The 25,540-nt window shown below is 39.5% G+C and overlaps 1 protein-coding gene across 2 annotated transcripts in view; it reads left to right on the top strand.

Moving 5' to 3' along the window:
- caln1 (calneuron 1) overlaps nucleotides 1-25,540 on the top strand; it is a 73,031-nt gene that overhangs the window by 33,127 nt on the left and 14,364 nt on the right. For both annotated transcript variants that reach the window (XM_061877639.1, XM_061877636.1), the window contains exons 2-4: nucleotides 2,629-2,750; nucleotides 8,153-8,296; nucleotides 10,892-11,004. In XM_061877639.1, coding sequence (XP_061733623.1) covers nucleotides 2,636-2,750; nucleotides 8,153-8,296; nucleotides 10,892-11,004 — 372 coding nt within the window. In that variant the 5' untranslated portion in view covers nucleotides 2,629-2,635. The remainder of the gene's footprint in view (nucleotides 1-2,628; nucleotides 2,751-8,152; nucleotides 8,297-10,891; nucleotides 11,005-25,540) is intronic.

The following is a 25,540-nucleotide window of genomic DNA, read 5'->3' as shown; positions in this document are numbered from 1 at the left end:
ATGACACCCAACTCTACATGCCCCTAAAGCTGACCAACACGCCGGATTGTAGTCAGCTGGAGGCGTGTCTTAATGAAATTAAACAATGGATGTCCGCTAACTTTTTGCAACTCAACGCCAAAAAAACGGAAATGCTGATTATCGGTCCTGCTAGACACCGAACTCTATTTAATAATACAACTCTAACATTTGACAACCAAACAATTAAACAAGGCGACACGGTAAAGAATCTGGGTGTTATCTTCGACCCAACTCTCTCCTTTGAGGCACACATTAAAAGCGTTACTAAAACGGCCTTCTTTCATCTCCGTAACATCGCTAAAATTCGCTCCATTCTGTCCACTAAAGACGCTGAGATCATTATCCATGCGTTTGTTACGTCTCGCCTCGACTACTGTAACGTATTATTTTCGGGTCTCCCCATGTCTAGCATTAAAAGATTACAGTTGGTACAAAATGCGGCTGCTAGACTTTTGACAAGAACAAGAAAGTTTGATCACATTACGCCTGTACTGGCTCACCTGCACTGGCTTCCTGTGCACTTAAGATGTGACTTTAAGGTTTTACTACTTACGTATAAAATACTACACGGTCTAGCTCCATCTTATCTTGCCGATTGTATTGTACCATATGTCCCGGCAAGAAATCTGCGTTCAAAGGACTCCGGCTTATTAGTGATTCCCAAAGCCCAAAAAAAGTCTGCGGGCTATAGAGCATTTTCCGTTCGGGCTCCAGTACTCTGGAATGCCCTCCCGGTAACAGTTCGCGATGCCACCTCAGTAGAAGCATTTAAGTCTCACCTTAAAACTCATTTGTATACTCTAGCCTTTAAATAGACTCCCTTTTTAGACCAGTTGATCTGCCGTTTCTTTTCTTTTTCTTCTATGTCCCACTCTCCCGTGTGGAGGGGGTCCGGTCCGATCCGGTGGCCATGTACTGCTCGCCTGTGTATCGGCTGGGGACATCTCTGCGCTGCTGGTCCGCCTACGCTTGGGATGGTTTCCTGCTGGCTCCGCTGTGAACGGGACTCTCGCTGCTGTGTCTTGGATCCTCTTTGGACTGGACTCTCGCGACTGTGTTGTATCCATTGTGGATTGAACTTTCACAGTATCATGTTAGATCCGCTCGACATCCATTGCTTTCCTCCTCTCTAAGGTTCTCATAGTCATCATTGTCACCGACGTCCCACTGGGTCATTATTGTCACCAATGTCCCACTGGGTGTGAGTTTTCCTACCGAGGATGTCGTGGTGGTTTGTGCAGCCCTTTGAGACACTAGTGATTTAGGGCTATATAAGTAAACATTGATTGATTGATTGAAATCACCATGAATGATTCCCGGGCGCGGCACCGCTGCTGCCCACTGCTCCCCTCACCTCCCAGGGAGTGATCAAGGGTGATGGGTCAAATGCAGAGAATAATTTCGCCAAATCTCGTTTGTGTGTGACAATCATTGGTACTTTAACTTTTAACTTTAACATGTAATGCACGTCAAAGTGACTTTGTTTAAAGTAAACTACAGTGGTACCTCTAGTTCTCATCAGTAACCAAGTGATTTATTTGCATGAAAAAATAATGTGGCTCCAAATATTCTGTTCCAGACACCCTTAAATATGACCTTCGTAGAAATAATGCAGAAAACAATGTGAAATACATATAAATGACAAATGTGTCATTGTCTGCCATGACATGCCATTTGTTTCAGAGTCAGCGCTTTTTTCTTTGCCGTTTTTCCACTTCCCGTGCGCATCCCTGCTTGGTCACGGCCATTGTGACGAGCTAATCAACACACCTGCCTTTGTTTGGTGATGGGGAGACTCCCCTGTTGAAGATTAACCATTTGAGGGCTTTTAGTGATGATTTGCTTTTCCTGCTAACGGCTATCCTTTTGCATTCTCACCCGTCGCTCACCGTCGGTGGTCTTTGTTTTGGAATGCTTTATTGCCCTATAACTAATAAAGGGAGCTTACACTTGCACACCGCCTGCCTTCTCTGCGTCCTGGGATCACGCCAACAAACACAAAGTTATGCAGTGAAATGAATAAATGAACATTCAACATTACTTTGTGTCACGATCCGTTGCCCGGATCATGTTTTATTTTAGTTTGACTCCCTTTGTTCTGTTTTCAGCACCCCTGGGGTTTTTTTTTTTTTTAGTTGGGGGCTGATTATTTTCCACCTGCCTCTGATTAGTGTTACGGATGCTCACCTGCTCCCGGGCACAAATCAGAGAGCTATTTATTCTTGCTTTTCGCCACACTCAGTCTTGTTACGTTAGTCCTCCTTCGATTCCTGTTTCCATGTTAGCTTTCCAGTGCTAGTTTTTTGCCTTAGCTCTCCGTGCAATCGGCACCCTTCTCTTGTGTTTCTATCCTGACTGATTTATGGCAAACAAACCACTTTCCTACCTGCACGCTGCCTCCGGAGCTATGTCTGCATCCTGGGAAAACACGACCCCGACGTGACACTTTTAACTTTCATTGAAGACCACAAAAGCGGTATTCGAGTGACCGATGCTAACGGTGCTGATGGCTAATCTCACGAGGTAGTAAAAATGTTGACTCGCTGATGACCTCTGATTTGCAGCTGTGTCCATCACATGACCTTGTCCGACATGTGTCCCTGCCAGGGTGAAGATGCCGTTCCACCATGTGACGGCAGGTTTGCTCTACAAGGGGAACTACTTGAGTCGCTCGCTATCAGACAGCGACAGCGAGGTGCTGGCCAGCATCTCTGTGGAGGAGCTGGATGGTGAGTGGAACATGACATCATCACATACAACTTGAGTGGAACATGACATCATCACATACAACTTGAGTGGAACTTGACATTATCACATACAACTTGAGTGGAACTTGACATTATTACATAAAACTTGAGTGGAACATGACATCATCACATACAACTTGAGTGGAACATGACATCATCACATGCAACTTGAGTGGAACATGACATCATCACATACAACTTGAGTGGAACATGACACCATCACATGCAACTTGAGTGGAACATGACATCATCACATACAACTGGAGTGGAACATGACATCATCACATACAACTTGAGTGGAACATGACACCATCACATGCAACTTGAGTGGAACATGACACCATCACATGCAACTTGAGTGGAACATGACATCATCACATACAATTTGAGTGGAACATGACATCTTCACATGCAACTTGAGTGGAACATGACATCACATACAACTTCCGTCATACTTTGCACTTCTTTCATGTCCGCCCTATGGACCAGGATTATATGGACCATTCTTCTTCTTATCCAGCCTAATAATAAAGCCCAAAGCATCTTCTTGCTGTTGGAGGGAAAAAGAAAGGAAATAAAAAGAATGTTTGCGGCGCAGCTTTGGTCCAATTCCACTTAACATATTTTCTAGATGCAGCGACTTAGTAGAGCAAGCAAACACTTCAAAGTCAGAGCAGAAATATGAGCTGCATACTAATGATCACTAACTGACTGCAGTGCTGCACTACATATACTACATATACATCATATACTACATATACTATGTACACATCATATACTACATATACATCATATACTTCTCATAGACCTACTCAGTGGCCTAGTGGGTAGAGTGGTTCAAATCTCGGCTGAGTCATACCAAAGACTATAAAAATGGGACCCATTACCTCCCTGCTTGGCACTCAGCATTAAGGGTTGGAAATCACCACAAATGATTCCCGGGCACGGCACCGATGCTGCCCACTGCTCCCCTCACCTCCCAGGGGGTGATCAAGGGTGATGGGTCAAATGCAGAGAATAATTTTGCCACACCTAGTGTCAATGATGACAATCATTGGTACTTTAACTTTCCATATACATCATATACTACATATACATCATATACTACATATACATCATATACTACATACACATCATATACATCATATACTACATATTCATCATATACATCAAATACATCATATACTACATACACATCATATACTACATATACATCATATACTACATATACATCATATACTACATATACATCAAATACATCATATACTACATATACATCATATACTACATATACACCATATACATCATATACATCATATACTACATACACAACATATACATCATATACTACATATTCATCATATACATCATATACTACATATACATCATATACATCATATACTACATATACATCATATACTACACATACATCATATACATCATATACTACACATACATCATATACTACATATACTTCATATACATCATATACTACATATTCATCATATACATCATATACTACATATACATCATATACTACACATACATCATATACATCATATACTACACATACATCATATACTACATATACTACATATACATCATATACTACATACACATCATATACATCATATACTACATATTCATCATATACATCATATACATCAAATACATCATATACTACATATACATCATATACTACATATACATCATATACTACATATACATCAAATACATCATATACTACATACACATCATATACTACATATTCATCATATACATCATATACTACATACACATCATATACTACATATACATCATATACATCATATACTACATACACAACATATACATCATATACTACATATACATCATATACTACATATACATCATATACTACATACACATCATATGCATCATATACTACATATTTATCATATACATCATATACTACATATACATCATATACTACACATAGATCAAATACATCATACACTACATACACATCATATACATCATATACTACATATTCATCATATACTACACATACATCATATACTACATATACTACATATACATCATATACTACATATACATCAAATACATCATATACTACATATTCATCATATACTACACATACATCATATACTACATATACTACATATACATCATATACTACATATACATCAAATACATCATACACTACATACACATCATATACATCATATACTACATATACATCATATACTACATATACATCATATACTACATATACATCATATATTACATATACATCAAATACATCATACACTACATACACATCATATACATCATATACTACATATTCATCATATACTACACATACATCATATACTACATATACTACATATACATCATATACTACATATACATCAAATACATCATACACTACATACACATCATATACATCATATACTACATATACATCATATACTACACATACATCATATACTACATATACTACATATACATCATATACTACATATACATCAAATACATCATACACTACATACACATCATATACATCATATACTACATATACATCATATACTACACATACATCATATACTGCATATACATCACATACTACATATACATCAAATACATCATACACTACATACACATCATATACGACATATACTACATACACATCATATATATCATATACTACATATTCATCATATACATCATATACTACACATACATCATATACTACATACACATCATATACTTCATATACTACACATTCATCATATACATCATATACTACATATACATTATGTACTACATATACATCATATCCTACATATTCATCATAAACTACATATACATCATATACTACATATACATCATATACAGATATACTTCATATACATCATAAACTACATATACATCATATACTACATTCACATCATATACATCATATACTACATACACATCATATACTACATATACATCATATACTAGATATACTTCATATACATCATATACTGCATATACATCATATACAGATATACTTCATATACATCATAAACTACATATACATCATATACTACATACACATCATATACATCATATACTACATATACATCATATACTAGATATACTTCATATACATCATATACTACATACACATCATATACTACATATACATCATATACTAGATATACTTCATATACATCATATACTGCATATACATCATATACAGATATACTTCATATACATCATAAACTACATATACATCATATACTACATACACATCATACACATCATATACTATATATACATCATATACTAGATATACTTCATATACATCATATACTACATACACATCATATACTACATATACATCATATACTACATCTACTACATATACATCATATACTACATATACTACATATACTACATATACATCATATACTACATATACATCATATACATCACATACTACATATACATCATCCATCCATTTTCTACCGCTTATTCCCTTTTGGGGTGGCGGGGGGCGCTGGCGCCTATCTCAGCTACAATCGGGCGGAAGGCGGGGTACACCCTGGACAAGTCGCCACCTCATCGCAGGGCTACATATACACATACTACATATACATCACTACATATACAGTCGTGGTCAAAAGTTTACATACACTTGTAAAGCTCATAATGTCATGGCTGTCTTGAGTTTCCAACAATTTCTACAACTCTAATTTTTTTGTGATAGAGTGATTGGAGCACATACTTGTTGGTCACAAAAAACATTCATGAAGTTTGGCCAATGGAACTGCTGCTTTAAATGGGACAATGAAAAAGGAGGATTACCTCCAAATTCTTCAGGACAACCTAAAATCACCAGCCCGGAGGTTGGGTCTTGGGCATAGTTGGGTGTTCCAACAGGACAAACACATGTCAACAATTGTAAAGGAATGGCTAAATAAGGCTTGAATTAAGGTTTTAGAATGGCCTTCCCAAAGTCTTGAAGAATCAAGTCCATGTCAGAAAACCAAGAAATTTAGCTGAACTGCACCAATTTTGTCAAGAGGAGTGGTCAAAAATTCAACCAGACGCTTGTGGATGGCTACCAAAAGCGCCTTATTGCAGTGAAACTTGCCAAGGGACATGTAAACAAATATTACTTTTGCTGTATGTATACTTTTCACGCAGCAGATTTGGTCACATTTTCAGTAGACCCATAATAAATTCATAAAAGAACCAAACTTCATGAATGTTTTTTGTGACCAACAAGTATGTGCTCCAATCACTATCACAAAAAATAGGGGTTGTAGAAATTATTGGAAACTCAAGACAGCCATGACATTATGTCCTTCATGAGTGTATTGCGACTACATATATGCAATTTTTTTAAAGCCCAATGCTGACCCCCAGTCAAAAACATTGAGACAAATTTACTACACATGCATACTGTACGCGACAATTAAGCACAAGGAATAATCAGAAGGTCATGCGTCTGACCTTGTGACGAGACGAGCGATCATTTCGGGACCATCAGCCTACGGAGTTGGAGAAACATCGGCAACTTTATGAGCCGCATTTCAAATAGGTGCACTGTTATTTCCTCACGTTGGCCGCTAATAGAAACACGGCTCATTGCTTTACGCCATTTTGAGCTTTATTGTTATCCTCGCGCCGTTGTGTTGGTATCATTTGTGAAGGTAGCCTGATGGATTAAACACACACACACACACACACACACACACACACACACACACACACACACACACACACACACACGGACAAAAGTCGACCTCCAAAATAGGAATTCCTTAGTGCCTGCACATTAAGCCGCCGGCTGGAAAATTGCCTGTGCAGAGTGAGGGCGAGATGCTCCGTCAGTGTTAAGTCCTCATTCCGCTCAGGTGATGTCGTCCAGGGGAAATGGCGAAAAGTTCATGGTGGGGTCGACTGAGCGCTGACAAATGACAATTCCCCACCTGCCTGCTTCCTTTCCTGTTAGCCGCCGCACACGTGTGGAGCGCACAGAGATAACATCCCTTAGCGTCTTTGTTAGCCGATGTCGACTGGGGAATATTAGCCAGGTCAAAAAAGACTAAATGTCATGAGGAAAGCAAGCAATGCTGCAAATTGACCTGGTTAACTTCAGCCAGTCGTGTGAGACTGCTGCAGGTGCATGGTAGAGAGATAATAGGCCTGTTCAGTCATATTATGACCCAAACATTGGTCAGGTGTCTCCTCCTGCGGTGTCAATGATGGATATGAATCTTAGTGCACAATCAGACATCTAAGTTAAAAAAAAAAAGGGGGGGGAGACTATTGAGGATGTGTGTGTGGGACGGGAAGTATCCTGAGTTGACTTTCTGTTTCTGTGGCAGAGATCCGGGAGGCCTTCAAGGTACTGGATCGAGATGGCAACGGCTTCATATCCAAGCAGGAGCTGGGAATGGCCATGCGCTCTTTGGGGTACATGCCCAGTGAGGTGGAGCTGGCCATCATCATGCAGAGACTGGACATGGACGGTGAGGACACGCACGCACGCACGCACGTACACACGCACACACTGAGCACAACCATAATGACCACTTAAATTACAGTAGCGTAGTAAACCTAAGTATTCACTAAAAACAAGACAGGGGTGGTCTTTAACAAGTATATTTAATATTTTTGGCGACTCACAGTTTAAACAATAACACTGCGTATGGAAGAAAAAAATAAAACACTACTTTAAAGGCCTACTGAAATGAGATTTTCTTATTCAAACGGGGATAGCAGGTCCATTCTATGTGCCATACTTGATCATTTCGCGATATTGCCATATTTTTGCTGAAAGGATTTAGTAGAGAACATCCACGATAAAGTTCGCAACTTTTGGTCGCTAATAAAAAGGCCTTGCCTTTACCGGAAGTAGCAGACCATGTGCGCGTGACGTCACGGGTTGTGGAGCTCCTCACATCTGAACATTGTTTATAATCATAGGCATCAGCAGCAAGAGCGATTCGGACCGAGAAAGTGACGATTTACCCATTAATTTGAGCGAAGGTGAAAGATTTGTAGATGAGGAAAGTTAGAGTGAAGCACTACAAGGGGACGGCGTGGCGCAGTGGAAAAGTGGCCGTGCGCAACCCGAGGGTCCCTGGTTCAATCCCCACCTAGTACCAACCTCGTCACGTCCGTTGTGTCCTAAGCAAGACACTTCACCCTTGCTCCTGATGGGTGCTGGTTAGCGCCTTGCATGGCAGCTCCCTCCATCAGTGTGTGTGAATGTGTGTGTGAATGGGTAAATGTGGAAGTAGTGTCAAAGCGTATTGAGTACCTTGAAGGTAGAAAAGCGCTATACAAGTACAACCCATTTATCATTTATTTACAAAAAAAAAAGAGAAAAAAAAGCGACGGCAGTGGGAGCGATTCAGATGTTATTAGACACATTTATTAGGATAATTCTGGAAAATCCCTTATCTGCTTATTGTGTTAATAGTGTTTTATTGAGATTATAAAGTCATACCTGAAAGTCGGAGGGCCGCGGTGAACGCCAGTGTCTTTGAGAGAAGCCAATGGAGGAGCCAAGATCATAGCTGCCTTTTTGACAGTTGCAGGAGGAGGTCGCATAATCCACTCAACTCTTCGGTAAGAGCCGACTTAATATCACCATTTTCCCATCCCAAAACTTGCTGGTTGACGTAGAGAAACATGTTCGCTTGACCGCTCTGTGTTAAAGCTTCACAACAAACTAAGAAACACCGGCTGTGTTTTGGTTGCTAAAGGCAGCTGCAATCCACCGCTTTCTACCAACAGCATTATTCTTTATAGTCTCCATTATTAATTGAACAAACTGCAAAAGATTCAGCAGCACAGATGTCCAAAATACTGTGTAATTATGCGATGAAAAGAGACGACTTTTAGCCTTGAGTGGTGCTGGGCTGAAATGTCATCATTCCGCGACGTTTTCAACAGGATACCTCGCGGGAAATTTAAAATTGCAAGTTAGTCAACTAAACCTGCCGTATTGGCATGTGTTGCAATGTTAAGATTTCATCATTGATGTATAAACTATCAGACTGCATGGTGGGTAGTAGTGGGTTTCTGTAGGCCTTTAAGCAATGCAACCATATAGAAAAAAGTTTCTTCGCTAGCTTAATGCTAACGTATAATTTTCCATTTTACGCAGTTTTATAGACGAGCTAATAGAATTAGGATTATGCTATTTTTTAAAAAAAAACATTTGTTATTGAGTCTTAAGGCATATGCATTTTTAGCAGTACAATCATGTATTAAATGTGTTTTTTTACACAAACCCACAAAAATAAACAGGGACCATTTTTCAAAAATAATTTGACATTTACATGAATGTACTGTAAAAACAACAACCATAGAATGTATAGTACAAAACTAGCAGCTCAGTTGCCAGAATTGTACTGTAAAAAAAATAAAAAATGTTTTCAATTCACAGTAATATGCTGTAAAAACCACCTAAATATTTACGATAAAATGCTGACAACTTAATTGCCAGTTTTCTGCTGCCAAAAAATCGTGGTATTGTTTTTTTCAATTTACTGTATTTTCAATATGCTGTAAAAAACACTGTAATATTTACGGTAAAATTCTGCCAGTTTTTGTTACCATATTTCTTACCCAGAAGAACTTGTACCCTGTACTTCCTGTTCTGTTGTCGCCACTCTCTGTTTCTGTTCTGGTCCAAACTGTCGAGGAAGCAGCTATTTGCAACTTTCTTCAATAATTCATCAGAAAAAGTTCTCGCTCCAGATGGAAGTGGTGCTTCGACTTGGATGATGCAACACAGGAAGTGGAGCAGCTGTCCACGTGACCTTGTCCTATGGCGACTTTTATTTTGAAAGGACGGCGTGGTCACAGAACATGTTACACTCGTCGCACGGAGGCTTTGCGAGAGTTCTGATCCGAGCACAGCAGGAACTCAGCGGGGCACCGCCCACGTGCCGCCAGGGCCGCAGTACTGATCCGAATGTGAGAACCACAACCACATGGAGGACAACGTCAGCCATATTTAGTCTTTGGTTGTAAAAAAAACAAAAACGTGTTGAGGATAGAATCCTGTTCGATTGATGAAAGGTTCTCTAATATGTTGTTTGATGGTGCAGGTGATGGACAGGTGGACTTTGAGGAGTTCATGACCATCCTCGGACCCAAACTTCTGTCGTCAGAAACCAGAGAAGGTTTCCTGGGAAGCACCATAGACACCATCTTCTGGCAGGTACTGCTTCCTCGTCTTTGAAGTAGTTATGTACCTCTATGTGGAAGTAATGTTGCACATTAGCACTCCCTACAGCGCTGGGGTGGAATGTACAAAACCCAAAATCGTAAAAAAACGAATACAAAGATTTGCAAATCCTTTTCAACTTATGTTCAATCGAATAGACTGCAAAGATAAGATATTTAATGTTCCAACTGTGAAACTTATTCTTTTTTTGCAAATAATCGTCAACTTAGAATTTAATGGCAGCAACACATTGGAAAAAAGTTGGCACAGGGGCATTTTTACCTCTGTGTTACAGGGCCTTTCCTTTTAACAACACTCAGTAAACGTTTGGGAACTGAGGAGACCATTTTTTGAAGCTTTTCTGGTGGAATTTTTTCCCATTCTTGCTTGATGTACAGCTTAAGTTGTTCAACAGTCCGGCGCCTCCGTTGTCGTGTTTTACGTTTCATAATGCACCACACATTTTCAATGGGAGACAGGTCTGGACTACAGGCAGGCCAGTCTAGTACCTGCACTCTTTTACTATGAAGCCACGCTGTTGTAACACATGACTTGGCATTGTCTTGCTAAAATAAGCAGGAGCGTCTATGGTAACGTTGCTTGGATGACAACATATGATGCTCCAAAACCTGTATGTACCTTTCAGCATTAATGATACTGTCACAGATGTGTAAGTTACCAGTGCCTTGGGCACTAATACACCCCCATATCATCACAGATGCTGGCTTTTCAAATTTGCGCCTAGAACGATCCAGATGGTTATTTTCCTCTTTGTTCCGGAGGACACTACGTCCGCAGTTTCCAAAAACAATTAGAAATGTGGACTCGTCATACCACAGAACACTTTTCCACTTTGCGTCAGTCCAACTTAGATGAGCTAGGATCAGCGGAGCCGAAGGCGTTTCTGGGTGTTGTTGATAAACACGGCTTTCGCTTTGCATAGTAGAGTTTTAACTTGCACTTACGGATGGAGCGACCAACTGTAGTTACTGACAGTGGTTTTCTGACGTGTTCCTGAGCCCCTGTGGTGATATTCTTTACACACTGATGTCGCTTTTTGATGCAATACCGCCTGAGGGATCCAAGTCACAGGCATTCAATGGTACGTGCAGTGATTTCTCCAGATTCTCTGGACATTTTGATGATATTACGGACAGTAGTGTCAGGATTGCCACTGACTGTTTGTGTTTTAGTTTTTCCTCTGTGTGTTTGGTATTTCCTGTTTTTAATTCCTGTCAGCGCTCTTATTTTGTCTGTTTCCTGTTTTTTTCCCTGTGCGCTGTTTTCCCTCAGCTGCGGCTGATAGGCACCTGGCCACACCTGGTTTCAATCAGCCCAGTCCTACTTGAACCTGTTTTGTCCTCCAGTCGATTGCTGGATTATTCTGACAGAATAATCAGCCCGCTCCTATTTTAACCTGTTTTGTCCTCCAGTCGATTGCTGGATTATTCTGACAGAATAATCAGCCCGCTCCTATTTTAACCTGTTTCGTCCTCCAGTCGATTGCTGGATCATTCTGACAGAATAATCCAGCAATCGACTGGAGGATGAAACAGGTTAAAATAGGAGCGGGCTGATTATTCTGTCAGAATAATCCAGAAATCGACTGGAGGACAAAACAGGTTCAAGTAGGACTGGGCTGATTGAAACCAGGTGTGGCCAGGTGCCTATCAGCCGCAGCTGAGGGAAAACAGCGCACAGGGAAAAAAACAGGAAACAGACTAAATAAGAGCGCTGACAGGAACTAAAAACAGGAAATACTAAACACACAGAGGAAAAACTAAAACACAAACAAACTGTCAGTTTGGATCATTCTGACAGAATAATCCAGCAATCGACTGGAGGATGAAACAGGTTCAAATAGGAGCGGGCTGATTGATAACAGGTGTGGCCAGGGGCCAATCAGCTGCAGCTGAGGGGAAAAAACAGGAAACAGACAAAATAAGACCGCTGACCGGAACTAAAAACAGGGAATACTAAACACACAGAGGAAAAACTAAAACAAACTGTCAGTGGCAAGCCTGACAAGTAGATTGTGAAATCCCTAAATTTCTTGCAATAGCTTGTTGAAAAATGTTGTTCTTAAAATATCCGTCAATTTGCTCGCGCATTTGTTCACAAAGTGGTGACCCTCGCCCAATCCTTGTTTGTGAATGACTGAGCATTTCATGGAAGCTGCTTTTATACTCAATTATGGTACCCACCTGTTCCCGATTAGCCTGTTCACCTGTGGGGTGTTCATATAAGTGTTTGATGAGCATTCCTCTACTTTCTCAGTCTTTTTTGCCACTTGTGCCGGCTTTTTTGAAACATGTTGCAGGCATCAAATTCCAAATGAGCGAATATTTACAAAAAATAAAAAAGTGTTTGAGTGTTTATGTGGAGTTTACATGTTCTCCCCGTGACTGCGTGGGTTCCCTCCGGGTACTCTGGCTTCCTCCCACCTCCAAAGACATGCACCTGGGGATAGGTTGATTGGCAACACTAAAGTGTGAATGTCTATCTGTGTTGGCCCTGCGATGAGGTGGCGACTTGTCCAGGGTGTACCCCGCCTACTGACCAAATGCAGCTGAGATAGGCTCTAGCACTCCCCGTGACCTTGAAAGGAACAAGCGGTAGAAAAAATGGATGGATGGATGGATCCTTGAGGCCTGGCGCCTCTGGTAGCCTGGCTAACTTTCTGTTTTCCTGGCTAACATGAAGTTAACTAATTAGCTTGTGAGGTTTTGAGCTAATTAGCTTGTGAGTTTGTTAGTTTGTAAGGTTTTTAGCTTGTTAGTTTGTTAGCTTGTGAATTCGTAAACTTGTGAGATTGTTAGGTTGTGAGCGAGTTAGCTTGTGAGTTTGTTAGCTTGATAGGTTATGAATTTTTTGGCTTGTTAGGTTTTGAGTTTGTTAGCTTTATAGGTTGTGAGTTTGTTAGCCTGATAAGTTATGAGTTTGTTGGCTTGTTTGGTTGTGAGTTTGTTAGCTTTTTCGGTTGTGAGTTCGTTAGCTTGAACGTTTGCCAGTTTGTGAGGTCATGAGCTAGTTAGCGTCTGTGTTTGTTTGCTCCTTAGGTTGTGAGTTTGTTTGATTGTTGGATGGTGATTTGGTTGGCTTGTAAGGTTGTGAGTTTGTTAGCTTGTAAGGTTGTTAGGTTGTGAGTTAGTTAGCATAATGAGTTAGTTAGCTTGTTAGGTTCTGAGCTAGTTAGATTTTGAGGTTGTTAGGTTGTGGGCTTGTTAGCTTGATAGGTTGAGAGTTTATTTGCTTGTTAGGTTGTGAGTTTGTTGGCTTGTTAGGTTGTGAGTTTGTTAGCTTGTTCGGTTGTGAGTTGGTTAGCAAACAATCTCACAACCTATTAAGCTAACAAGCTCACAACCTAACAACCTCAAAAGCTCACAAACTGACAAATGTAAAGCTATCGAACGCACAACCGAAAAAGCTAACAAACTCACAACCTAACAAACCAACAAATTCACAACCTAACAAGCAAACAAACTTACAACCTATCTACAGTATATACTACGTCATAAAATCAGTTTCAGTCGTGTCGGTCCATAGGTTGCCTGTAGGGATTTTTAATGTCAAGCAGATGTCAGTATTTAGTGACACAGTATTGACACAGTATTGATACAGTTTTGCAATGTGTCGAAACGATACATGAAGCCTCATCAACCCATCACTAGTCCACTTGCATTGGGGACATATAGATGGAACTGTGGGGTGACTTGTCTTGTGTGACTCGTGTCTGCTCCTCTACCTTGTCATTTCTTATTTAGTCATGTGCATTACTGCCCCCGTCAGGACTGGAGTGGAACTGTTTTCCTTGTTTTAAAGAGTTCCGCCTTAGGCTAAGGTGTGTTGGAAGGTGTACATGGTAAATGGGTTGTACTTGTGTGACGGTCCACAACTGTATGTGGCAAAATGCAGCTCCACACTGCTGTCGCTTCAACATATCACTGGCACCAGGTGGATTATGAATTTCTTTTATTACAGTGTCCTGCAAAACAGTGCAAATTGTGAGACTGTGAGTCCACTTGGGTCACGGGATTCTCAGTTTGGAGGCGTCACAGTTCTGATGTTTGACATAACAAACCATAGTTTCATTGTACAAACAACACGTTACATTTGGGTGTGATCGTATAGTGTTTAAACCAAATCTTCATACTAATTTTCATATTCATTTCTCCATTGGTTTCACATGTACTGACAATGGTGTACTCAAATTAACAATAATCCTTTTTTTATATGCAAAATACACAGTAAATTTAAAGAAACTACATTTTACAGGATGACCCTAAACACACCTCGCATCCAAAATGGCTGCTTCAAACCATGCGGTTGATAAACCAGGCTGCGGCCTAGCCAAGCTACCATTAGCATCATAGTAATAGGTGAGGACAGATATGTGAATAACCAAACAAACACAGTGGCATGAAATATAATATGACCTGCAAAACGGTGCAAATTGTGAGACTGTGAGTCCACTTGGGTCACAGGATTCTCTAAATAACACATCAACAATCACCAATTAGTTTACACAGTAAAAGTGTGTTATTGTCTTTAAAATATCACTCTAGGATACAGTTTTGGTCAATACCAATTAGCGAACTTTTTTATGTGTCTGTTACAAAGTACTAATCAAAATATGAACAGTCAATATTCACTAATTAGTAATCAATCCCGGACAATACAAAAACGTGTCTCACTAGTTCTGAGCACTTCCCACAGGTAACCGTACATACCACTTCTCGCCAGCAACAGGCGCTGTTGCAACACTTCATTCATAATTTAAGCAAGCATGAGGATATTCTGTTTTCTACACCGTTACACTTGTATAGCGCTTTTCTACCTTTTTTAAGGAACTCAAAGCACTCTGACATTATTTCCACATTCACCCATTCACACACACATTCACACACTGATGGCGGGAGCTGCCATGCAAGGCGCTAACCAGGACCCATCAGGAGCAAGGGTAAAGTATCTGGCTCAAGGACGCAACGGACGTGACTAGGATGGTAGAAGGTGGGGATTGAACAAGTAACCCTCTGATTGCTGGCACGGCCACTCTCCCAACTTCGCCACGCCATCCCCTGTGTAAGGGACGGCGTGGCGCAGTGGGAGAGTGGCCGTGCGCAACCCGAGCGTCCCTGGTTCAATTCCCACCTAGTACCAACCTCGTCACGTCCGTTGTGTCCTGAGCAAGACACTTCACCCTTGCTCCTGATGGGTGCTGGTTGGCGCCTTGCATGGCAGCTCCCTCCATCAGTGTGTGAATGTGTGTGTGAATGGGTAAATGTGGAAGTAATGTCAAAGCGCTTTGAGTACCTTGAAGGTAGAAAAGCGCTATACAAGTACAACCCATTTATCATTTATTTAATAATACATCAGGTGTTGTTTGAACAAGGAACAAGCTGCTCCTTAGAAGGAGTGGAAATAAATTATGTTGCATCAATGATGCATCAAGAGTGCTGATGTTTATTGGACATCTTCATCAGCTTTTATTGAAGGGCATTATTTGACCCGCTGACCGTTTTATTATGCTAATCATCATCGGCGTGATGACGACCGCCGTCGTTGACCCGTCAGAAGCAGAGTGACCTCGTGCTGCCGCATGAAGATGGGCCGGGAGAGCTTTTTAATCAAGGCTCAGTCAATGAATCCTCCAGCAGGAGCATGGAGACACCCCAGCAAACGTACATTCCAGAACAAGCTAATGGCCGGCGCTGGTGCCGGTTAGTTAGCAGCATTTTATTTGCAGTGACGGCTTAGCTTCAATCGTTAGCGTAGCTGCATTCTTATGACAATTATGGGCTGCCGAGCGGAGGATCAGTGTCATGTTTTTTACCCAGAATTCCAAGATAATGTATTGTCCAGGGTGTACCCCGCCTTCCGCCCGATTGTAGCTGAGATGGGCCCCCGTGACCCCTAAGGGAATAAGCGGGCGGTAGAAAATAGATGGATGGATGGATGGATGAATAACTGCCTGGCCACTTCATTGGGAACAACGTTGATCCTTTGAGTGACTTTAAACGCATCGTCGTGAGCAAGGTGAAGTGCTTTTAAGGTCAAATGGAGCGTGACAACAAAAAGAAGAGTGACGTGAGTGACGGAACATTTGTGCAGCACAACAGATGATTCTAATTTATGATAAAGTACCAAGGTGATGCACTCTTTTGTACTTCAGTGTTCTGTCTTCTGACTTGGCAACTTTCTTACTGTCTTTCCTTCCCACAGAGCAGTGATTCTCAACCTTTTTTCATTGATGTACCCCCTGTGAACATTTTTTTAATTCAAGTACCTCCTAATCAGAGCAAAGCATATTTGGTTGAAAAAAAGACATAAAGACGTACAATACAATACAGCACTATGTCATCAGTTTCTAATTTATTAAATTGTATAACAGTGCAAAATATTGCTCATTGGTAGTGGTCTTTCTTGAACTATTTGGAAAAATATATATAAAAATAACTAAAAACTTGTTGAAAAATAAACAAGTGATTCAATTATAAATAAAGATTTCTACACACAGAAGTAATCATCAACTTAAAGTGTCCTCCATGGGGATTGTAATAGAGATCCATCTGGATTCATGAACTTAATTCTGAACATTTCTTCACAAAAAAAGAAATCTTTAACATCAATATATATGGAACATGTCAACAAAAAATCTAGCTGTCAACACTGAATATTGCATTGTTGCATTTCTTTTCACAGTTTGTGAACTTACATTCATATTTTGTTGAAGTATTATTCAATAAATATATCATTTTGAATTGTTGCTATTTTTTAGAATATTTCAAAAAAATCTCACGTACCCCTTGGCATACCTTCAAGTACCCCCAGGGGTACGCTTACCCCCATTTGAGAACCACTGCCATAGAGGACGTGTTTGTGTCATAATACACTACATTGCCAAAAGTATTTGGCCACCTGCCTTGACTCACATATGAACTTGAAATGCCATCCCATTCCTAACCAATAGGGTTCAATATGATTTCAGTCCACCTTTTGCAGCTATTACAGCTTCAACTCTTCTGGGAAGGCTGTCCACAAGGTTGCGGGGTGTGTTTATAGGAATTTTCCACCATTATTTCAAAAGCGCATTGGTGAGGTCACACACTGATGTTGGTCGAGAAGGCCTGGCTCACAGTCTCCGTTCTAATTCATCCCAAAGGTGTTCTATCGGGTTCTGGTCAGGACTCTGTGCAGGCCAGTCAAGTTCATCCACACCATACTTTATCATACATGTCTTTATGGACCTTGCTTTGTGCACTGGCGCACAGTCATGTTGGAAGATGAAGGGGCCCGCTTCAAAATGTTCCCACAAGGTTGGGAGCATAGAATTGTCCAAAATATTTCGGTATCCTGGTGCATTCAAAATTCATTTCACTGGAACTAAGGGGCCAAGCTCAACTCCTGAAAAGCAACCCCACACCATAATTCCTCCTCCACCAAATCTTACACTCGGCACAATGCAGTCCGAAATGTGCCGTTCTCCTGGCAACCTCCAAACCCAGACTTGTCCATCAGATTGCCAGATGGAAAGGCGTGATTCATCACTCCAGAGAACGTGTCTCCACTGCTCTAGAGTCCAGTGGTAATGTGCTTTACACCACTGCTTCCCACGCTTTGCATTGGACTTGGGAATGTATGGCTTGGATGCAGCTGCTTGGCCATAGCAACCCATTCCATGAAGCTCTCTGCGTACTGTACATGGGCTAATTGGAAGGTCACATGAGGTTTGGAGCTCTGTAGCAACAGAAAGTCGATGACCTCTTTGCACTATGTGCTTCAGCCTCCGCTGACCCCTCTCTGTCAGTTTACGTGGCCTACCACTTTGTGGCTGAGTTGCTGTTGTTCCCCAACTCTTCCATTTTCTTATAACAAAGCCCACAGTTGACTTTGGAATATTTAGAAGCGAGGACATTTCATGACTGGGTTTGTTGCCCAAGTGGCATCCTATGACCGTTCCACGCAGGAAATCCCTGAGCTCCTGAGAGCGGCCTACTCTTTCACAAATGTTTGTAGAAACAGTCTCCATGCCTAAGTGCTTGATTTTATACACCTGTGGCCGGGCCAAGTGATTAGGACACTTGATTTTGATCATTTGGCTGGGTGGCCAAATACTTTTGGCAATATAGTGTATTTTACAGTAGTTTCGGGCGATACTACAAATTTGCACTGTCAGTGTTCAAAAACAAGAAAAAACAAACAAAAATTAGGGGTCTTTTATTTGAACCAAGCAAAAATGATATGCCAATCAGAACAAGAAAATTGGGCTTGTAACGGCTTTCCAAAATAAGTAATATTAGCTAACCTCAATGAACCCAAAAATACCTTAAAATAAGTATATTCTCACTAATAACAACTGTACTACGATATGAGTACCTATTTTCTATTGTTTCGTTGAAAATAAAACAGCAAAGTCCATTTGGTGGTAATCTGTTTTAATATGAGACACACTTGTGTCAAAGTCATGATTTTTTTTACATGCTTGAAATAAGAAATTATTATTTAAAAAAAGTAATTTTATATTCTTGAGTGTTGATGACACAGCTTTGCAACAGTTGATATTCTAGTTTCAAGCATGTTTTACTCAATATAGGTCATAAAATCTCACCAACAAGCTGTAATATCTTACTGAGATCATTAAGGACCAAAACCCTTAAAACAAGTAAAACACTCTAGCATAACATCTGCTTAGTGAGAAGAATTATCTTATCAGACAGAAAATAAGCAAATATTACCCTTATTTGAGATATTTAATCTTAGCTAGATTTCAGTTTTTGCAGTGTGGGTATGGATCTAATACCAAGTAGTTGCAGGGGCAGTATTGATCATATCAATGTTAATACTGATACATAATATACAACAATTAGTCTAAAAAAGAAAAGGAGAAACATCATCTAAGAGAACGTACAACTCTTAAGACCTTCAGTATATCAGTATGTGGAATTAAATCATGGAATTGATGAAGCAAAGCAATCAAACAATGTACTAATGTGATACACTTCAAGAAACTCTTCAAACTTAAAGTGTGTACAAAGTACAAACAAGAAGAATTATGATAAACATTCTGAATTCATCCATCCATCCATTCTTTCATTCTCAAAATAATCTTACTTATCTTATTGTATGAAATATAACTTACTTCACCAATTATTATTTATTTATCTATTTTTATTGTTATTACTTATGGAGTATATTGTGAATAAATTGAAAACAGGAAGTGAACAAAAGTTTTAGAAACTGTTATGTTAAGGAAAAGGGGTAGGATTAAATAAGCTTAGCTTCTTCCTACTTTTTTGAACATGTTGAAAAGAGAAACTGTAAATTGTTATGTATCATGTTGTATGCTTGCATGTTCGAAATAAACTCAAACTCAAGGTCATAAAATTATTTCTTAATCCCCATTATAGTCAGACAAAAACACACAATTCTGCTGTAACGATATATTTTTTCTACTTACCATAACCTTTATTACCTTTAATTTCCTTTTTTGACCATATTTTACCTTTTTTAACCTTTTATATTCCCTGTTTTACCTTCTATTTACTTTATTTTACTTTGTTTTACTTTTTGTATTCCTTTTTTAATTTTTATTTACCTTTCGTTTACCTTTTTCTACATTCTATTTGACTTCTCTTACCTTTTATTTACCTTCTATAGTCCTTCTTTTTAACTTTTTTAATTACCTTTTCTTGACCCTCTTTTACATTGTATTTACCTTATTTTACCTTCTATATTCCTTTTTATTTACATGCTATTTAACTTTTACATTCTATTTACCTTCTTTAAAATTTGATTTAGCTTTTATTTACTGTCAGGTTCAAACACTGATGACATCCGCTAACTTTTTGCAACTCAATTCCAAAAAAACGGAAATGCTGATTATCGGTCCTGCTAGACACCGACCTCTATTTAATAATACAACTTTAACATGTGACAACCAAACAATTAAACAAGGCGACTCGGTAAAGAATCAGGGTATTATCTTCGACCCAACTCTCTCCTTTGAGTCACACATTAAAAGCGTTACTAAAACGGCCTTCTTTTTATCTCTGTAATATCGCTAAAATTCGCTCCATTTTGTCCACTAATGACGCTGAGATCATTATCCATGCGTTTGTTTCGTCTCGCCTCGATTACTGTAACGTATTATTTTCGGGTCTCCCCATGTCTAGCATTAAAAGATTACAGTTGGTACAAAATGCGGCTGCTAGACTTTTGACAAGAACAAAAAAGTTTGATCATTTTACGCCTATACTGGCTCACCTGCACTGGCTTCCTGTGCACTTAAGATGTGACTTTAAGGTTTTACTACTTACGTATAAAATACTACACGGTCTAGCTCCAGCCTATCTTGCCGATTGTATTGTACCATGTGTCCCGGCAAGAAATTTGCGTTCAAAGGATTCCGGCTTATTAGTGATTCCCAGAGCCCAAAAAAATCTGCGGGCTATAGAGCGTTTTCCGTTCAGGCTCCAGTACTCTGGAATGCCCTCCCGGTAACAGTTCGAGATACAACCTCAGTAGAAGCATTTATGTCTCACCTTAAAACTCATTTGTATACTCTAGCCTTTAAATAGACTCCCTTTTTAGACCAGTTGATCTGCCGTTTCTGTTCTTTTTCTCCTCTCTCCCACTCTCCCTTGTGGAGGGGGTCCGGTCCGGTAAACATGGATGAAGTACTGGCTGTCCAGAGTCGGGACCCAGGATGGACCGCTCGCCTGTGTATCGGCTGGGGACATCTCCGCACTGCTGATCCGCCTCCGCTTGGGGTGGTTACCTGTTAGCTCCACTATGGACGGGACTCTCGCTACTGTGTTGGATTCACTTTGGATTGAACTTTCACAGTATCATGTTAGACCCGCTCGACATCCATTGCTTTCGGTCCCCTAGAGGGGGGCGTGGGGGGTTGCCCACATATGCGGTCCTCTCCAAGGTTTTCTCATAGTCATCATTGTCACCGACGTCCCACTGGGTGTGAGTTTTCCTTGCCCTTATGTGGGCTCTACCGAGGATGTCGTTGATGTTTTGTCTTGTGGTTTGTGCAGCCCTTTGAGACACTAGTGATTTAGGACTATAGAAATAATCATTGGTTGATGGATTGATGCATATCTTCAGTCTACATTTTCTTCATATCTTATTTCAATACCCCCACATTATCTCTGTCGTACGCATTAGTTTATTCTATTTTGCATTAAATCTTCTTATTGATTTCTTCTCATTTCTTCATCTATTTTTACTTTTATCTCACTTTAGCACTTTAAGATTTTCTCCTTTTTTTAATTTAATTTTAACCTATTTTTATTTTAACCTATTTTTATTTTTATTTGAACCTCAGGGGTTTTTACACAATTTGTACCTGGAAATATACACACTTAAACACACACTAACAAACAAACAAACAAACAAACAAGTTTGCAGCAATCTTAACCACCAATGGCATACGCTGACAACATGACTAATTGGTGTCGTCTTTTAACAGTCATGCTGAGTTACTTTAATTTTTATTTATTTTTCTCAAGACAGTCTCTTGCAAAATGTCCTTTTCTGCCACAACGCCAACACGCAGTAGGGTGTAACCGCTGTTGTTATTGTGGCTGTCTTCTATTTTCTTTTTCTTTTTCACTACTTTTTCCGCATGGAGTGCATGGTTTATTTTATTTTTTAATTTGTATTTATTTTTTTAATGAATGTATTAATCAATCCAACAAAACAATACATAATAATGCAATCAAATTCCAAAACCAAACCTGACCCAGCAACATTCAGAATAGCAATAAACAGAGCAATTGAGGACACACAAACATGACACGGTACAATCTAAAAGTAGTGAAACAAAAATTAATATTATCAATACTACCAAAAATTTCAAAATAGCAGTGATTAAAAATCCCTCACTGATATTATCATTAAAAACGTGAATACAAAAAATAATTTAAAAAAAAGAACAATGCATTGCATCGCATAATATTTTACACAAAGATATCCATCCATCCATCCATTTCCTACCGCTTATTCCCTTTAGGGGTCGCGGTGGGCCCTGGCGCCTATCTCAGCTACAATCGGGCGGAAGGCAGGGTACACCCTGGACAAGTCGCCACCTCATCGCAGGGCCAACACAGATAGACAGACAACATTCACACTCACATTCACACACTAGGCCCAATTTAGTGTTGCCAATTAACCTATCCCCAGGTGCATGTCTTTGGAAGTGGGAGGAAGCTGGAGTACCCAGAGGGAACCCACGCATTCACGGGGAGAACATGCAAACTCCACACAGAAAGATCCCGAGCCTGGATTTGAACCCAGGACTGCAGGAACTTCGTATTGTGAGGCAGACGCACTAACCCTTCTGCCACCGTGAAGCCCACACAAAGATATAATAAGCCATATTTTGGTTCATTTAATACTTAAAACAAATTTCAATAATGGATCCCATATTCCAATATATGACTCATTATTATCTAAGCCAAATGCAGTTTTTTCTACTGATATCATCTCCATAGCTTGTGTATACCAGTCAGTATGAGTTGGACCTCTACCCATGTTTTTAATATTACCCGTTTTGTGGTTATGCATATTGAAAGAAATGCATTTTGACTCTTTGATGACACGTTACTAAATTGATGGAGATCCCCAAGAATACAAGTTTGCAGTGTCATTGGGATGTTTATATTAAGAAATGTGATTGGTTAATTTGTTGTTTTCAACCAGAACTCTTTTATTCTCTGACATTCCCACAATAAATGAACAAGAGTTCCCTCAGCTGCCTGACACTTCGTACTTGCTATCTACTACACCAATTTTAAACAGCTGAGAAGATGTAAAATACAATATATTCAATATCTTAAATTGAGTCAGTTTATCTTTAATGTTTCCAAAGGGCTTATTGGCATTTTTCCAAATATTATTCCATGATATGTCTCTTTCATCTAAAATGTTTTAAGTCCATCATCCATTTCCGAACACATCCATCATTAGCATTTCTAGTGTGGTGTTCATTTATTATACCATAAAATAGTGTTATTAATTTTGTAAATGTATCTTAATTAAACAGTGCATCTTCCAGTTCATAACTATTTAAAGACATACTTTCAGAGGATATGCATTTATTTACAGCATGTTTTAAAGAGATAAAATGTAAAAAATTATTTCTGGGTACATTATATTGATCAACTAAATCAATGAACGTTGAAGCCAGATGAGGTTGTTCGGGCATCTGGTCAGGATGCCACCCGAACGCCTCCCTAGGGAGGTGTTTAGGGCACGTCCAACCGGTAGGAGGCCACAGGGAAGACCCAGGACACATTGGGAAGACTACGTCTCCCGGCTGGCCTGGGAACTTCTCGGGATCCCCCGGGAAGAGTTAGACAAAGTGGCTGGGGAGAGGGAAGTATAGGCTTCCCTGCTTAGGCTGCTGCCCCTGCGACCTGACCTCGGATAAGCAGAATGATGGATGGATGGATGGATGGATAAATCATTGAAGGGTTAAAAATAGTTTTTATTATTAACATGATGAGTTATAGTAATATCTCTGTCTTTCCATGTTGTCTATTTAACCACATTTTTATTAATTATTATATTAGGATTGTACCAAAGCGGTTGATTTACAGATGTCATTGTGTTGATTCCTAGTATTTTCTGACACAGTTTTAGAATGTCAAGGGTGGCTTCTAATGGGCTCTGCCTCAATTCGTTAGGTATTTTTTAAATATAATATAAACCCCCCACATCAATGTTCAAATTCATTAATATATGTTTTTCTATGTTGATCCAGTCTTTATCTGCAGAAGAATGAAATAAGTGGCTTGCTTGTTCACAACCGAAGGAGATATAATAATGTAACAAGTTTGGTAATTGTAATCCTCCTTTATCTTGTGTACAAGACAACCTTAAGTATGACCATCTGGCCTTCTTTCCACACCATACGTGTGAGTGCATGGTTTATATATTCTTCCAATGTGCCTTTTTTAACCATCTTATATCTACTTTTTCCTCTGTCTCTCTTTTCTGCCTGTTGCAGTGCCCATTCTTATCATCTTCTTTTCTGCAATATAACACCTTCTTACCCCCCCTTACTCTCTCTCTCTCTCCCTTCTCTCTTTTAGCCAAAATTCTACATCCTCATCTCCTTCTTCCTTCATCTTTTTAAGCTTGCCTTTTGTTTTTGATTTTATGGCGCCTCTAAGTTCTACTAATTTGGTTGTTTTTGATTGTCCCTCAAATTTGTAATCTTTTATCCATATATTTAAACATTTGATTCTATCAGGATCCTGTTTTTGATTACTTTCCAATCTTTACATTTTAGTTCATCTAAAGGTTTATTTTTACTATGTCTTTTCCCCATTTTAATCAATTTGGAGTAATCCCTCGTCCCCTAGAGGGCCGCACTTATAAGGATTACTGTTGTCACGGTGTAAGATAGTGGTTAAAATATATTATTGTGGTACACGTCACTTCTACTAGAGATTATTCCACAGTGGAGGTGTCTTGAATAATTATTCCACAATAACCCACTATTTACTTCTCACAA

Source organism: Nerophis ophidion, linkage group LG18 (assembly GCF_033978795.1).
Source record: "Nerophis ophidion isolate RoL-2023_Sa linkage group LG18, RoL_Noph_v1.0, whole genome shotgun sequence".
Lineage (NCBI taxonomy): Eukaryota > Metazoa > Chordata > Actinopteri > Syngnathiformes > Syngnathidae > Nerophis > Nerophis ophidion.
The sequence above is the reverse complement of the archived record's forward strand: the minus strand, read 5'-3'. Positions and strand labels throughout refer to the sequence as shown.